General features: G+C 34.6%; 1 protein-coding gene across 6 annotated transcripts in view; it reads right to left on the bottom strand.

The window, feature by feature from the left end:
- The window catches only part of Smyd3 (SET and MYND domain containing, class 3), a 37,261-nt gene extending 19,016 nt beyond the window's left edge, over positions 1-18,245 (bottom strand). The window contains exons 1-6 of one of the 6 annotated variants that reach the window (XM_081764239.1): positions 17,626-18,245; positions 8,280-8,454; positions 6,404-6,473; positions 5,047-5,174; positions 2,019-2,195; positions 37-216 (exon numbers count right to left, since the gene is read on the bottom strand). In XM_081764239.1, coding sequence (XP_081620365.1) covers positions 37-216; positions 2,019-2,195; positions 5,047-5,174; positions 6,404-6,473; positions 8,280-8,454; positions 17,626-17,741 — 846 coding nt within the window. In that variant the 5' untranslated portion in view covers positions 17,742-18,245. Of the gene's footprint in view, positions 1-36; positions 217-2,018; positions 2,196-5,046; positions 5,175-6,403; positions 6,474-8,279; positions 8,455-14,596; positions 14,848-14,876; positions 14,915-15,275; positions 15,534-17,625 lie in introns of those variants that run through there. The other 5 variants (XM_081764233.1, XM_081764234.1, XM_081764236.1 and 2 more) reach the window with 5 other exon arrangements.
- Between the last annotated feature and the right edge of the window lie 689 nt (positions 18,246-18,934).

Below are 18,934 nucleotides of genomic sequence, written 5' to 3'. Positions count from 1 at the left end.
GTGTTCCCAAAATAACTGTTTTTAAAGACGTCTTACCTTCGTAGCTACAGGAATAGCTTGTCGGCAGTTTTCATTGGAACACATGAGGGCTCTTGTTAGAGTATCATCTTCAATGTTAATGCACCGTGGGCATTCACACAAAAAGCAATAATTATTTTTCAAATCTTCTCGCCTATCAGCTGTATTGTTCAGAAGCTCTATGTAGCTAATAAAAATCTGTAAAATTAATATTTTACAATAAATCTATAAATCAAAATACTTTTGTTTCCATCAAAAGCAAATACACATACAAATTATATCAACTGGGTGTTTTTATATGCATTCATATCTACAGATATTTGTTTAGTTTGAGAAATTTATCATAAATATTTCCATTTGTGCAACATTTTAATACGATAGTTATGTACGAACCAAAAATACCTTGGTTTATTAAATCAGCTATTTTACTTTCAAAAGAAGTTAACAGCAAAAGCTATTGTTCTAGCCTGCAAGTTTTAAAAATTCATCTACCACTTCACTGTCCAATATGCATCATCATATTGAGGTAAACAGATATTTTAACATTGATTTTAATGATTTTATTATCGCATTTATGATCAGCATTGTGATACTGCTGATTATTACTGCGCAAATGTAATGCCCCGGTATTCTTAAGTAATATCATGGATTACGAACATTAATAATGTTGTTTCGTAATTTATCAATAAATAAAAGTTGCAAGAAAGTCTTAGATTATACTGCTTTGGGTTCGTTGTGACTTGGAACACAGATTATACATCCATAAAGTATGACAGGCAAAACTAAGTTTGTACACAATTTAGCTTTTAATTTCTTCAACAATAGTTGTGTCGATAAGAAAAGATTCACACAAACTAATAGCACTTATTTTCCGCCATTAATCTTATACTTTATCTTATAATACGAGGGTTGTACAGAAAAGAAACAGACATTTTGAAATAAAAAAAGTAACAGAATGAACAAACCAAATTGAAAAAATGAAATGAAATCTTTAAGTTTTACGTCCCACGATTATGTCGGTTAGGCTAAAGGAGACGGTGATGATGAGAGATGAGTGAAATGGTGGAATGAAGAACGTGGAGGAAACGGGAGAACGCCGAGAAAACCCATGAGCTCGGTGTTTGTCCACCACAAAGTCCACGGCGCGAGCTGGGATCGAACCAGGGACCCCAAGAACCGGAGGTGAACGCTCCACCGCTGAGCCACCGCGTCCCCACAAACCAAACTGTAATATATACATTTGAAAGGCGCACTCTTAAGCTATTTTTTTTCACATAATCGCCATGGAAATTAAGACACTTATCATACCGTGGCACAAGTTTTTCAATACCGTCCGCGGTAGAAATCTGCCGGTTGCGATTTCAACCATTCGGTTACATCGTCGTGCAGTTCGCGTCTGTATCGAAGCGTTGTGTAGCGAGCCATGTCTTCATCGCTGGAAAGAGGTGGCAGTCGCTCGGCGCCAAATCCGGGTTGTATGGTGGGTGATCGAACACCTCGCATCCAAAACCATCCAAGAGCTCTCGAGTACGCTTGCTGTGTGTGGCATATTCTCACTCGGTCTTCACTCACTATTCCTGGCGATGGATTTCAATTGGCTTATAGTTTTTTGCCAACAAAACCTAATCACAGAACGCACCTAACACGAGGCGGGACTTTCTATTGCAGCGCACATTGTAACACGTCACAGAAAACACAGTAAGAGCATCACAGCCCTCACGCTACCACAGCTGGCAACGTTCTCACACCCAAGACGGCGACTCTAGCCCTGCCCATTGCCGCGATAACCCAAAGCGTCTGTTACTTTCTGCACAGCCCTCGTATTAATCTTAACTTCTTTGTTATTTATTGTTACTAGCCTTAGTGTTTTAATTAATTTGCTCTCTTCTACTATTATTATTAATTACAATAATGCCACTTTCATCTCTTAATGATACATTAATTAAACATCATCGAAAGTCCCTGACACATAAACAAGATAAAATAAAAGATGGTATTACCTTAGTCCAATCGAGTTGAGGCATATCTTTAATAGCTCTGATCTCAAGTTTTATTCCTTCAAATACGGCTACAGCACAAGGATCACAAGAATGATCAATTATAGATGGAGCTAGATATATTCCTGTGCCGATGCTGTGCATCTCAGGATCTAAGATGTTAAAACTATTTATACAAATCTAAAATAAATAAAAAAAAAGTATTATGTTCCTCCTGTTACTTTGAGAAATGTACAAGAGAAATTATATAAAATAAATTATATACAGGGTGAAACAGATTATATTATATCTATTATGAATCATTAGTTTATTATTAGATGCGGTAAAAATTGTACCACAAACACTGATCAGGAGACTAGGCCAGAAGTAATAGTAAATTTAGGAGACAAAGTACGGAAAAGCATGAGAAAAAACAAAAAGAATCCCATACAGTCTTTATTGATTTGGAAAAGGCGTACGACAGAGTACCTCATGAGGAAGTATAGAGATGTCTGAAGAAGAAAGGAGCGCCACAGAATTACGTAAGGATAATCCAAGATATGTATACAGTAGCTACGACCCAAGTAAAAAGTATGTGGAATTAACACGCCAAATCCCTGTTCAGGCTGGATGACACCAGGGCTCAGCCTTAAGCCCGATATCTTCAACATTATCATGAATTTTATAACTCAAGATGTGAGAGATGAAGCTCTCTGGTGTACTACACTATTGTACTATGCAACTTAAACAGGAAAAAAGCTAAAAGGAACATAGAAAGGTGCAGAAAGTCTTTGGAATATAGGAGCCAAAAAATTAGTAAAAAGAAAACGGAATATCTCAAGTTTAAGAAGGAAATGGGAAAGTAAGGCTACAAGAAGAAAGGTTGAATGAAGTGAAAAATGTTAAATAATTTAAGACAGAAAGCAAGAGAGATGGCGAAATTGGAAGAAAGTATATGGCGTTCTGTGTGATCGTAGATTGACAGTAAAGATAAAGGGATGATACACAAAAGTTAAGCCAGCAATAATTTACGAAAAATAAACATGGTAAAAAGATTGAATGTTAGTGAAATTAGAACGCTATGCTGGATGTGTAGCATAACAAGAAGGAATGAGGAAGTAAGGGGAATAACCAATTTTGTAGAGATACCTAATAAGATCCAAGAAAGAAGAAAGCAGTAGTATGGTCATTTAATGAGAAGAAACGACTATGTGGTCAAAAGAGTGACAGCAATGGAATGGATGGGACGAGAGATAGAGGGAGACCAAGAAGGAAATAGATGGACATCGTTAAGAATTACTTCAAAGAGAAAGGTCTAACAGGGGAAGAACTCCACGGCAAGGCTTTATGGAGAAGACTCATCAGGAACGCTGACTTCACATAAATGAATGAAAAAAAAAAAAAAAAAAAGGAGAAAGATATTTAGGTTTTGAAGGGAACTGCGCACAAGGGATGTCTGGTTTACTTAGAGTATTTGTAGAAAATAACTAACTAACTAACTAACTCTATGGCCTATGGAACCCGGAGGTTCAGTACCGCGTTCACAAAAGCTCTCCACTGACTTCTATCCTTAGCTAATTGGATCCAGTTTCTACTTTGTATTCCTATCTCTGCGAGATCCATCTTAATATTATCTCCCATCTGCGCCTAGGTCTTCCTAATGGTCGTTTTCCTATGGGTCTACCAGTCAAGACTTTGAAAGCGTTTCTACTTTCTTCCATTCTAGCTACATGACCTGCCCACCTAAGCCTCCTAGACTTGACGACCCTAACAATGTTGGGTAAACCGTATAAACTATGTAGTTTCTCGTTATGAAGCTTCCGCCATTCCCCATTCTCGTTCCTCTTGGGTCCGAATATTCTTCTCAGGATCCTGTTCTCAAATACTTTCAGTCTATGTTCTTCCCTCAGAGTAAGCGACCATGTTTCGCAACCATACAGAACAACAGGCATGATTATCGTTTTATATATTTTAAGCTTCAAATTCCTCGACAGAAAATAAAGGAAGTATATGTAGTTCCTTACAGAATGTAAAAAATATTTATTTAAATAAACTCAACTTTCCTAATCTTCAGGTTTCTAATAACATGATTGTTTCTAAATATTTCGGAAAACGATCCAGTTATCCTTCATCAGTAGAACAAGGATTATTCAATCATGTGGAAGATAAGTTACATTATTTACTTGCTTCAACTTCATGTTCAATTCCTTAAGTAGCCATATATTAATCATGGAAGACTTTGAGGTCTACATTATTAATTTTTGCCTGGTTAAGGTATTCCACACAAAGTTGAAGAAAGAAAATAATGCGATTGATATCTTCCACATAACTGAATAAACCTTGTTCTACAGATGAAGGATAACTGGATCATTATCCAAACTATTTAGAAGCAGTTAATTATCTGCTGTTACTGAGAACATGAAGGCCGTGAAGTCTTGAAATTAATTTATTTAGAAGAGATGGGAAAATTTCTCGATCTCAAACACTGAAAATGAGAGAAGAGTTTTCCTCCCATGTTATAATAATAATAATAATAAAAAAAAATGGCGAACTGGAAAAGAAGGTATGAAGTGGGGGAATAGGTTGAGAATTAGGATTGTGGATATTACATACAGAAGTATTGTGTAATAATGCTTTCAATACATAGGCGCAGATCCTGTCCCCCTCCCCCTCGCATTCTTTTTTTTCGGATCCGCTGTATGTTTATTGAAATTCTCATTGATTCCTTGCAGATCATACTTGACTATGTAGTTTGCCTCCCTCCCCTTTCAAAGTTATACAGAAATCCGAAGCATTGTTTTAATACACGACTTGCTTGCGTCAGTTAATGCCCCTCCAATATATGCATTAACTTCCTATAGTGTAGAAGACCCAGATTCTTCCAAGCAACACAGATGAGCATTTATACAATAACTATCATACATATTTCCATTCACAATTTCCCAAGCAACCCTTCATCTCTTGTAATCTAATATTTGCAATTTGCTACTCTCAGTCAAAGTATGAAAGACAGACAGACAGAGAGAGAAAGAAACAAAGAAAGAAAACTTACTCTACCATAAATCCCGAGAAGCTCTGCTGGATTTGGAAGATTTTCCTCTCCAATAAATTCAGCGAGCACACCATTCAACGAGGTAAAATGCTCCACACGTTTCGGATTTTGTTTTAAATCAGAATAATCTAAAAGAAAAAAAAAAATAACACAACGAAGGAAATACAAAGAAAGATAAATTAACATCTAACGAAATGCATCAAGAAAATGATCTCTATAGCTTAATCCACGATATAGTACGTGTTACTTTTTATGTGTACAGCCCTGAACGTGACATTCAAACTTCATTAAACTATTTTTAATGATATAAACATTGTGCATTGTGCATTGCGTGCTGTGCTCTTCTGTCGAAAGAGGTGCTTAAGATATTGAACTGTGGACTTCTTAATGTGTGGAAAAATTGAACTGCAGACTTACATTCAGTGCTATTGTGTAAATGCAACATTGAACTATTTTTTTTTTAATCATTATCTTGCATTCTGGCCATAAGAATCACAACATACTGTTTCAGGACTTCTGTGGTGTTTTTCTCAATGTGTCTTCTATCGCTACACTACTCATTGAAACATGATTTATCATTTTCCTTCCATTCGTAAAAATACATGCTTTAGTGTAAAAATCTTAAGAACGTCATCGCCACCACTTTATTACTGTAACACCAGATCCTTATTTTTACATCTCCTATCGTAAGTTTTGTTTTGTTTAAAGACAATTAGTACGAAGTATTCAGTGACTTAATTTCGATTCTTGCTTGCTCTTAATAACCGTCCCTAAACTTTTTTTTTTTTTTTTTTTTTTAATACAGAAACACTATTCACATTAATGATGTATGCTCTACATAACTGACCCCAATTTATTTTGACTATTGTAAATAACTCCACTGGCACATTTAACACTTCGCAAATGTTGTGGATTTTAGGACTAAGGTGGCAGAATACTTACAACAATAAAAAATAAATTGAAGGACAATCACATAGAGCATAAATTAAAGACATATTGTGAAATTCTACATAAATTATTAATGTGAATACTGTTTCTGTATTTTAAAAAAGGAGGGGGGATAGAGGCACATTTATTAAATGCAATCAAAAATAAGTCACTGAACACTTTGCATTAATTGTTTAAAGAAAACAAAACTTAGAATAACAAGTGCAAAAGTAAGGTTCTGGTGATAGAGTAATAAAAATATTACTGATGACGTTCTCCGAGAGGAAGGCAACAGTCAATCAAAATAATAAACACGGAAGCACAAGATGAGTCATTTTTCTTATGATTATGTGTCCTATAGGTTCTACAAGTGCAACAGAATTATAGACTCAATAAAGGAGCACAGCTGCTAAAGACAACATGTACTTACGTGACATCAGATCCTTGAATCTTCTAAATCTTGTGTCAGATATTTTCCCTTCTTCCTGATCACCTCCTCTCTGTAAAGAATTCAGCAAAGTACAGCAATTTAAATATCCCTCATTGCAAATGCTAGTACTTTAAAACTTCAATAAACTCAAAAGGCATTCGCCTTACTCTTCTCTATCCTGTTATAGTGGTTCAAATGAACATGTTAGACATCGAATTTTCGTTGACAGCGGTCTTCATTGTCAAGACATAGGGAGAAAATTTTTGTGGAAATACGAGAAAACAAGAAATTAAATCTTTAATTTAACATCTTACGGTTATGCTCCTTTGGTCAAATGGAAAAGGATGATTATGAAATAATTAGAATGAAAAAGCGGAAGGAAACGGAAGAACTCCAAGAAAATCCACGGACATGATTTATCCACCAGGAACTCACTTTAATTAGTCAAATATGAAAGAAAGAAAAAGAAAAAGAAGGATGATATAAATACACTATTGAACCATATTATATAATTAAAAGCTTACCTACAAGCGTCCTAAAAATTTGAAGAAATTACACACGATTTTGTCAAACCACTCTCCACTTTTTCAGTGTGACTGAGAAACTAAAGCTGTTTAATTTATCACATTGCGTGACATTGCCTCCAACAAAGAGATGAAAAAATATACAAATGGAATGGATGAATCGTTGATACACTATACACACACAAAAATTTTTACCTTTTTAATTCCCTAAACTAAAGAAGAATGAAAATTGAATCAAGCTTCCAAATGGGGATTTACTTTAGAAGGAAACGACGCTTAAAGCCAATTGGAAAGCTTTTAACATAACAATGTGTATTTATGGAAGTTACGTTACGTTAGAAGTTTTTCAATGGTGCATATAATCGAAGTTTCCCTCTGAAGTGAATGCTCTTCTACAAGTTTGGTCCAATATTAACTTTCTTTCAGTTCAAGGAATCAAAATGGTAATACTTTTGTCTATATATAATGTTTTAAGGATTCATCCATTCCATTTGTATGCTTCTCCGCCATATCTTAGTAAAGAGCAACTACAAAACGTGATGGATTGAGCAGCTTTGGTTTTGTTTGGGAGAAATATGTCTTGGATGTAAATAAACCGTTTTCACTCACAGAAAAGGCCTATAAACACGTAAGTCTTTATTGTTTCTCAAATAAACAGTATAAACACAAATACACACACACACAATAAAAAAAAAAAAAAGCTAAAAAGACCTTCTGTCCTCTAACGCACTGTACACTGCGACTAGCATGTCGCCATTACAAACTCAATAATTGATCGGAACTCACTCTCTGTACAGGTGCTAGCTGAAAACGTATTACTTTCATCCAATGGAATAATAACTAATAATTGTATGTTATATAACTGTAAAATAATAACTAATAACACTATGGCATGAAATCCAACAAGTTTCTCAATTAGACTGAAGAATTCGACCTTGGTGTGACGAAAGAGTTTGTAACTTTGTATAAACATTCACGACCTTATAAGTATGACTAAGAAAGGAGGGAACCCAAGGTAATGAAAATGAACACATTATCGACAGCGGGCCGCGGTGGTGGCTCAGTGGTAGAAGGGTCACCTCTGGTGCATGGAGTCCCTGATTCGATACCAGCTCCCTCCAAGTGGGTTTTGCAGTGGACAAACACTGGATGTGTAAGTTTACTTGGGGATCTGTCTCTCCTCCCAGTATCTTCATTTCAGCATTATCATCAATGTCATTACCACAGTCTCCCTTAGCCTTAACGTAAGATGTTAAATTTTATATAAATTATGTAGGTAAAACTATACCATTTATATAGTAAACCATTTTATATTTGAATTATTCAATAGCAACATATTAGCAATTACAAACCTTTAATTTGAGAATGATTCTTGCCATTAAGCGTGCAGCATCGGGCACTATTCGAGGAGCAACTCTTCTGAAATTAGAACATTCTCCTTTGTGATCAACCCAGGATTGTTTCTGACATTCACGGTCACAATAATATACAAAATGGCATCCTGAGCATTTTAACAGTCTTCGGTTGCTGAAAGGAAAAACACTAACTATTGATAAAGTTTTCATTGTAGATTATACGCACTCGTAATATAAAAATATAATAAAATGTTTATTTATCTTTAGTGTGTTTTATTTATTCTTTAACCAATATTTTAACTTCCTACTGAAGGCATGAAAACGGCAACCAGATAAAAATATTAACTCAGTGAGAGTGATAACAGGGTAAAGACGAAACAATATATATATATATATATATATATATATATATATATATATATATCCAATATAAATGCTACAACTTAGTTAAAATTAAGGGAATCTCTTACGTGCACAAGGTACTTATAGTTAGTATTAAAATATGCTTTATTTTTTATTATTACAGATTCTATAAAACTCTAATAGCACCTAAGATCGAATATTGCTCTCCCATATGGGCCATGGCCGCACCTACACATCTCTCTAGACTTGAGCCTGTTCTCAATTTCTTTATTGCAATAGTACGTTTTCGTCTTCCCGCACTTCGAATATTACCTAAGGAGGCAATTTTGCGATATCTTAATATCCAGACGCCAGAAGTACGCAGAAATAACTCTGATTTGAAGTTTTTTTTTTTTTTTTTTTTTTTTTTTTCATAAGATAGTTAATGGGACCCTAAGATCAGAAACCCTAATTAAACAACTATCCTTACATGTCCCTCCCCGCAAAACCCGGAATACCCACCTATTCCATCTTGCACGCCCTAGGTTGACAATTATAAAGAGGTCTCTTTTTCACCGAGTACCCAACTATTATAATAATCTAACTAGTGAGGTGGACATTTTTGCGAGCTACCCGGTGTTTGAAAGAGCAATAAAACGCGTGCTGGCTAAATAATATTACTTGTGCACTCTTTGTTGATACTATTGATGTTACTGTTGTTGTTATTTATTTATTTATTTTTTCTTTTTCTTTTTTTTCCCGCTTGTTGACATTTCCCTGTGTAAAATGGCACAATTATGCTGTATTTGGGAATTTGTTCAATAAATATAAAATTGTAAATGGATATATATCTGTTTTGTCTATTATTCTTTCATGTCTGAATCTCTGTCACTCGAATAATTATTATTTCCAGTTTCCACGCAGTGAAGATTGGCGTACCATTCTGTATAAATATCTGGAGCATATTTGGCATACAATTTCCGCACATCTTGTAACTTATTAGAGCACATTTTTATTAAGAAACTGAGAACGAAAATCAGATAAATCCGGTCTTCGTCTGGTTCTCATTTTCAACAACAAACCACCTAAGTTTAAAACCCATCTGGTGGAGAAATGCATTAAGCATATAACTGTTGTTGTCACACTCAATGACAGACCCATTTCGAATTGGTTGTAATCATATTTTTGCAAAATTGTTCTTTACCTGATTTCATTTTCATGCTTTCAATTGTACTTAAGTCTTTGTCTGGGCTAATTGTTTTAGAAGAAAACTCTAACTACTTAACTGGATATTTTTATTATTATTATTACTATTATTTTGTGTTAATAGTTTATAATATGATCCCATTCTTTGTCCAGAGGGCTTCTATCTTAGTTCTGAAGTCATTAGTAGATATTTCAATTGGCGAAGAAGACATGAATGACTTTTACCTTGTTCATAGTGTTTAGTTTCCATTAAGTGTCTTGGTAATCCTGAAACAGCTATTCATTATATTTGGGATTCCTAATAAGTACTTTTATTCTAACAAATACAACACACTATATATATTTTATAAAATTGAAAGTGACCATATTTGTGTCTCTTAATCTCTTCAACTATCCGACCGATCTCAATCAACCTTTCAACTAGATGAGGTTCGGACCTAGGATGGTTTTTATCATATCATTTTGACGGTGCAACTCAGGGAACGGGAGAGGGAGAGATATTTAAGAATGGTCGAAAATGACCTATATTAGTGTCAAATTCAGAATTTTCGAGGTCGCTGAGACGAACAGTGACACTTCCGATCCCGTGGCCCACAACTTGGGGGAGGGGGAGATATATAAAAATCATCAAAAAATGACCGATATTAGTGTCAAGTCCATAGTTTTTGGGGTTGCTGAGGCGAACAGTGATACTTCCCATGTCGTTTAAATTCATGCCACTAAAAATATTTATTTCAACCCAGCGAAGCGGGAATCGATGTTACCCTGAAAATAAATTATGTAAAAAGAATACACGATATGTTAGCAAAAAAGAAAGACACTTGACATATTCAGTAACAAGATCCATTCTGCAAGATATCTGTAATATATAAGATCTCAAATATAATAATGCTTCAATATATTGTAACCATTGTTCTAAAAAGGGATAAGCAAGTTTTTGAAATACGAAATCAGAAATAAAAAAAAGCCTAACATACGAGGGAAAGAAATCCATTTTTAAATTTAATATTTTTAATGTGAACGCAGAAAGTAAATATACCAGTAAATAACGAGAGAAAAAAAAAAACTGACAATAAAAATATATATATATCGAAATGTACGAAACACGAATTCTAATACATGTCTGAACATGTTTCTCATTACGCCGCACATAACCTCATTCATCTTAATTTTAGAAAACTTTTTTAATGAAGTAAATACCAAATTAAAACCAAGTCAAATTTTCTCGTTGCCTGCAGCAAAGAAGCTTCCTCTTTTAGTTTCATAAATTCTAGACTAGCATTACTTGTGAGAACTAGCACAAAATAACTAGAAATTGCAAGTCATTAGGATTTCCATGTGTTTCGTAAGGCTCGTGTCGAATCCAAATTATAAAAGGGAAACGCCTCGGTTTGTGCGCTGTGTCACGTTAATTCTCAATAACAAAGTCATGCTAATAGATGTATCTACCTGCGCTGCTAGACGCCAATAGATGTTACTAGCACAGACGATTAGCCGATTTAATTGCAAGTTAGAAACTGCCTTGTTTCAGTATAAAAGGTGAGCATTGATAACAGTTACAATAGTAGAGAAGAGAAAATGCTTCATATACGCCGCAATGATTATGGAAACTACGGAACGTTTTCGAAGCTCACGGACCTCATCATCGACCTATTTTTAAGTTTGAGAAAGGTTAATAAATAGTAAAGAACACATGTAAAAGGTGAAAGGCTATGGAAATAAAAGGTAATTCGAAGCAACAAAACAACGCCACAGAACACTACAACAAACGAACTATAGTGCTGCTAAAATGTCTTGAACCGAGGCAAAAATGCGAACTAGAGCTCACACCCTTGACCCACCCACGCGTTGAGTCAGTAAAGATTCAGCTGTTGCTAAGCGAAAGAGCCTTAAGGGAGTAGAATTCCTCCAGCTGATAGCCGCGCTTGGAACGGAAGACTAGGTGTCAAGTCAATGTGGTACATCTATATCACTGGTTAGTGTAAAGCTGGTCACTGTTTACTGCTTTTCTTCTTTTTACTTTTCTTATTTTCCTTAAGAATGAAATCAGTAGAAACTTACTAGCTTTACAGAGATAAAGGTGGTTCATTTGCCTTAGTTTTCTGTTACAACAAAAATTGTGTAGTCGCTTCGAATAACGTTTTTTGTACTTTTACCTTTTCCTTTTCTTTTTAACCTTTCTTAAACTTAAAAATAACAGGATTCTCATTCAAGTTAAATAATCGAACTTACAGTTTCCACAGTCCAAAATTTTTCAATTTTACGGTTGGAAAGTTTATAAAAACAACCTTTGTCTGATCGCACAACGAAAATAAAAACGGCCCAATGCAGAACCAAAGCTTGAGTGGGACCTAAGGCGTGGTGTGGAGGTCCATACGCTGCAGTGGAATAATTAAACTTGCCCTGTTGAATTTTACGATGTCATACGTACTCATGTCCAGAATTATTGTCGCATGTCTATAAATATGTTGTTATAGAAATATAATTTGATAACGAATTTGCCTGGTATTTCTTATAATGTTACTATGTGTATAATCGGCAAAGATATGTATGTGGCAAATTTCATGTCAAAAGAGCAGTAAATAAGAACAATAAAACTTTCTTGTCCATTTAGCAACATTTTGTTTTACTCGTTCTAATTTCTCGTATTTATAATTCTTTTCCTATGAAATTTACCACAAATATACATTTCCCGATTATACATATAGTATCAGTATTAAAAGTACCCTGCAAAATCATTATCAAATTATATTCTTACAAGAAGACAGTTACAGATATGCGACAATCATTTTGGACATGAGTGTACATACAAGAAACTGGGAAAACACTTACAAAATTAAGAGTTTTATTTTAAAATCTTTTTCTTTAAAGCCCTTTCCACTTGTCCAACTCTTAAATTTGAAATACTTTCAAAGCATAGTTCTGCATCTCAGAAACGACTTTCATTTACTTTTTTTAAGTTATTCGATTAATCTGAAGTTTCTCGATTTTCAGAGTTTGACAACGAAATTGACGGCTTCATGGTTTTTCACAGTTGGGTAGGCACCCTTGAATAAGCTGATGATAAGGACCGTCATATTCGAAAATCCTCCTGAATTTTAATAATCACTGTGGTGAATATGAAGCATTTTCTTTTGTTGGCATTACTCGAGCTGACGGTTCTATCAAATTTTGACAGATTTCTTACATTTTTAGATTAGTCTAGAGCTTTGCATTTGTTTCAACAGAATATGCACTAAATGAAGAGCTCCATTACTACTTGCAGATTGATTCAGGAGGGCTCAGTATAAATACAATGAGAAAGTATGTTGACAAATCACCAGTTTCATCATTTTTCCAGTATGTGGATCAAAATTCCAGTATCAAAATTAAATTCCAATATAATTCAAGTATTTCCAGTATCAGTAGACACCCTGAACCTGTGCTAGGTGGCCACTTAAAAGCACAAAAGCTATCTAACCCAGACAGATTAGGAATGCAGCAGGGAGACTCGAGCAGTAGCAAAGAAGTGCTTCCGTAAGGAGCAGGCATGTCAGCGACGGGGGTATACGCAATCATTCCTTTACGAAATATATGTTTCACGTCGTATTTACCTATAAATTTTCTATTTGGTAGAACCGTCGGCTTAAGTTTAGAGTTTCCCCTCCAGTTTCCAAGCTACAAAAATGCAGTTAAAACATTAAAAATTATTAGGTTAGGCTAGATTTAAGTTAAGTTTGGTTAGTTTAGGTTCGGTTAGGTTACCTGGTAAGACTAGTTAGACTACAACAGTGACTGAAACAGGTTCTTATATAAGCTTCAATTATCACTTAAATTCAATGATCCATGGTTCTCATAAAAATTTAATAGATTTTCTTCATTATTCATATATAATTCTGTAAAACTCAACGCTGAAATATCATATTTAACGCACCGATTCCCCATCCCATACGACTACCATGCTGTTCAGTCATCGAAACTTTCCGCGTCTTGCAAATAGTACCCACTTCTACAAATCTTTTCTATATTAAACATAACTTTACTGTCAAACTTTCACACCTAAACATCACATAAGAATTCCAGATCATCGTTTCTAACCCCATTTGTCCTGTAAATTTAACTAATTTTTATTAAAAAAACAGACGGGCAACTCTAAACTTAACCCGAATCGTCTGCTCGAATGAACTCCTTTTGTTTAGTAATGAATTTTTCAATTAAATTATCTGAAAATGGATAATAATGATGATGATGAACATTGACTTGTTTTGATGTTTATAATTAGGACAAGGACTGTCCCCTTGGCACAGATTTATTATACGGATCAATACAATTTATCAAATACTTGACGTACAAGACAACTGGAATCTATCCATATTATCAAATTATCTAACATTAATAAACAATTTCTGTATCCCTACACTTGAACAAAGGCGAAATGTGACAGATTATATTTTTCTCCATAAAATAATACAAAACGAATTTACTTGTACGGATCTCATATCAACATTAAATTTTCATGTTCCGACACTTAAAACTCGTGCTAATAACTCTGGTCTATTTTATAGCAAAAAAGCAAGGACCAACGTATTATTAAAATCAACAATTTGGAGAATGTGTTCTACTTATAACAAAATATGTATCAAACACAAAGAAATTGACATCTGCAATATGAACTCTATGTTTAAGAAAACTGTTGTAAATGTACTATGTAATACACCAACACTATAATTGGACTTATGCCTGTTCTGTTGATGGCAAATAAATAAATAAATTCATTGTATATATACTTTTTTCAGTAAATTGACGTTTTGTATGTTAATCATTTTTGGAGTGTGGACTTGCATCCCCTTGTACAGAAGACATTAACCAATCGTGCTAGGTGGCGACTAAAAAGCACAAATTTTGGGTCAGCGTAGGCATGTCAGCGAAGATGGGTATACATACAAATAAAGATAGCACAAAACGCTGTATATAGCATAAAATTACTTAACTAATTACATGTTAAATTATGTATTTGTACGTTACTAAAGACGTTATAGGTAATATCCCGATGTTTTCAGTGCTTACATATTTGTATTCCAAAGTAACATAGCTTTACTTTGTAAACTGTGGTTACTAACATTATGGGCGAATCTGTGCATAATAGGTTCGATTTTCATTAATGTATTTCTATGTAGATATGCATCTAATGGGTAAAAACACAAGGTATTTAGATTATTTTCTCATCAGTCTATTAAAATATTACGAATTTGTTTTGTAAATTTTACAAATCTGTGGATCAGCACAGTAAATCTGCACCGATTAGTATAGGTTAGGGCTAACAACTTGCATCATTGTATTCATATTTCCCTATAAGCGCTTCCGGTAAGTGCATACAGTTTCTACAGAATTACCATTTCTCATTTCTATAACATGTACTTTTATTCTTAAATGAGACACAAATCAATTACGTTATCGTTACTTAACTCATTTCTCCTGTAAATCTTTACTTTTTGGTGCGTATGACCCCCTTTATCTAAACATGCTCCATGCTCCACCAGTGGAAATTAATTTTTAGACAGTCTTCTTTTACATGCACTAATTTTAACCGAAAGATACCATTTTTTATGAGGGTGTATTGTTAATCTGTACCCAAATGGGGTTAAGTGTTTGAAAGTAGGTCCAGGGATATTGAACCTATCTGAAACTAAACTAACCCAAGCCCTAACAAATTGACGAGTGTGAACTTAGCAGGACCACTTTTGAAAATTATAAATGTTTGCACACCATACGTTTGTACTGCGTTTGTACCGGTTTGTACCGTAAAAATTTTCGTTTGTACCGGTCCCAAATTCGAAAAAATCGAAAAATAAAGTGGTCCTGCTAAGTTCACGTGAACTTAGCAGGACCACTGATAAATTTCTACAAATTTGATGATTTTTCTGTACGATTCGTTTGTACTGCGTTTGTACCGGATTGTACCGTACAAATTTTGGTTTGTACCGGTCTCAAATTCGAAAAAATCGAAAAATAAAGTGGTCCTACTAAGTTCACGTGAACATAGCAGGACCAGAATACAAATTTCTGCAATTCTTAAGATTTCTCTGTTTGAATCGTTTGTTCTACGTTTGTACCGGATTGTACCGTAAAAATTTTCGTTTGTACCGGTCCCAAATTCGAAAAAATCGAAAAATAAAGTGGTCCTGCTAAGTTCACGTGAACTTAGCAGGACCACTGATAAATTTCTACAAATTTGATGATTTTTCTGTACGATTCGTTTGTACTGCGTTTGTACCGGATTGTACCGTACAAATTTTGGTTTGTACCGGTCTCAAATTCGAAAAAATCGAAAAATAAAGTGGTCCTGCTAAGTTCACGTGAACATAGCAGGACCAGAATACAAATTTCTGCAATTCTTAAGATTTCTCTGTTTGAATCGTTTGTTCTACGTTTGTACCGGATTGTACAGTAAAAATTTTCGTTTGTACCGGTCCTAAATTTGAAAAAATCGAAAAATAAAGTGGTCCTGCTAAGTTCACGTGAACTTAGCAGGACCACTGATACATTCCTACAAATTTGATGATTTTTCTGTACGATTCGTTTGTACTGCGTTTGTACCGGATTGTACCGTAAACATTTTCGTTTGTACCGGTTCCAAATTCGAAAAAATTGAAAAATAAAGTGGTCCTACTAAGTTCACGTGAACTTAGCAGGACCACTGATAAATTTCTACAAATTTGATGATTTTTCTGTACGATTCGTTTGTACTGCGTTTGTACCGGATTGTACCGTAAAAATTTTCGTTTGTACCGGTCTCAAATTCGAAACAATCGAAAAATAAAGTGGTCCTGCTAAGTTCACGTGAACATAGCAGGACCACTGATACATTCCTACAAATTTGATGATTTTTCTGTACGATCCGTTTGTACTGCGTTTGTACCGGATTGTACCGTAAACATTTTCGTTTGTACCGGTTCCAAATTCGAAAAAATTGAAAAATAAAGTGGTATTGCTAAGTTCACGTGAACTTAGCAGGACCACTGATAAATTTCTACAAATTTGATGATTTTTCTGTACGATTCGTTTGTACTGCGTTTGTACCGGATTGTACCGTAAAAATTTTCGTTTGTACCGAAAACTTTTACGGTACAGTCTGGTACAAACGTAGAACAAGCGATTCAAAGAGACAAATCTTAAGATTTGCAGAAATGTGTATTCTGGTCCTGCTATGTTCAAGTGAACTTAGCAGGACCACTTTATTTTTCGATTTTTTCGAATTTGGGACCGGTACAAACGAAAATTTTTACGGTACAATCCGGTACAAACGCAGTACAAACGAATCGTACAGAAAAATCATCAAATTTGTAGAAATTTATCAGTGGTCCTGCTAAGTTCACGTGAACTTAGCAGGACCACTTTATTTTTCGTTTTTTTCGAATTTGGGACCGGTACAAACGAAAATTTTTACGGTACAAACGTAGAACAAACGATTCAAACAGAGAAATTTTAAGAATTGCAGAAATTTGTATTCTGGTCCTGCTAAGTTCACGTGAACTTAGCAGGACCACTTTATTTTTTGATTTTTTCGAATTTGAGACCGGTACAAACGAAAATTTTTACGGTACAAACCGGTACAAACGCAGTACAAACGTATGGTGTGCAAACATTTATAATTTTCAAAAGTGGTCCTGCTAAGTTCACACTCGTAACAAATTGAACCTATTTTGCAGCACAGAGTCCCCCAATTGTTTCTAGTGATTTTTTAAACTTTATGTTAATGAATTGAGGTTCCATTTTAACTCGTTCAAATTTGATAAATATTGGTTAACATACTAACATCCTGAAACAAGTATCACATCGTTCTCCTTGTAATTTGGACTTTAGTACGTATGCAAAAGGCAGCGCTGTCAGTAATATTGTTCCTTTTTTTATTCTTGTGGTTTTACTTTTCATTCTTGCAACAGTTCAGTACTACTCGAATCAAACATGCAATACACAATACATAAATTGTAAACAATAACACATGTACGGCACTATGCCAAGATCATTTTGTTTGTTGACATTTTATAGTCACGGTCACAGGTAATCACGATTCAGCTCCCACACAGTCAAATGTTATGATCCGATGGAATCATACAGAACCTTTCACAACGAATCCGAGGTTACGACTAATCTTCACATACTTATCCACTGCTAATTTAGAACAGGGATATTTTTAAACACTCATATTTCACTAGTTCGTTTTTTATATAGCTCAAGCTTGGACGAGTCTAATTAAACTGAAACTAAAAATAACTTCGCAATTTCTCAAATAGTTTTACGAGAGACTCTCAACACCGCAGTCATCCTGAAAGCAGACAGTTCATTTGCATTTCGACGGTTCTCCGGAGCTACCGAATAAAAAAAGGCACCGGCGCAGCCTTGAAATCACACCACGTTCGAGGATACTGTCCCCTTTTGTGTAAACAGGCTATTTACATGTAAATAATAATTAACAGACATCAGTGGCGGCTTTAGCGGGTAGACACGGGCCTACCCAAACCTTTTGAAAAATATATAAACGCTAAAAGGTACAATAAAGAGTAAATATATTTTTCACTAATTATTAATGGAAATATTAATGGTAATGGTAATTAAGCATTAATCAATCAAATGTGTATATATATCCATAAGCGAGGGAGCGGGCCGACCCAAAATTAAAATCCTAAAGCCGCCCCTGACAAACATTCGTTAAAAACAATTTAATATATCGGTACAGAAATAACTTATACGTAGTTTAATAATAATAATAATAATAATAATAATAATAATAATAATAATAATAATAATAATAATAATAATAATAATAATAATAATAATAGGGCACGGTGCCTTAGTGGTACACCGCTTACGTCTGGGTGTAAGGAATCAATGGTTGGATTCCTGACCACACTGATTTGCTGTGGACACATTGTCCGTGGGTTTTCATAAGGTTCTTCCGTTTCCTCCATAATTCTCATGCTACCAATTTGATAATCATTTATCATCTGTCATATTTAGCCTAGAGCGCATAAATGTGGAACGCAGAACTAATATTTTCATCTCAATATTAATAATAAAAACTGCAAGACAAATTATAATTTGACGTTTTTTGATGTAATTGATCT

This window comes from Thermobia domestica, chromosome 7 (genome assembly GCF_964235325.1).
Source record: "Thermobia domestica chromosome 7, izTheDome1.hap1.1, whole genome shotgun sequence".
NCBI classification, from domain to species: domain Eukaryota; kingdom Metazoa; phylum Arthropoda; class Insecta; order Zygentoma; family Lepismatidae; genus Thermobia; species Thermobia domestica.
Note: the sequence above shows the minus strand (reverse complement) of the source record. Positions and strands in the feature narration are given on the sequence as shown.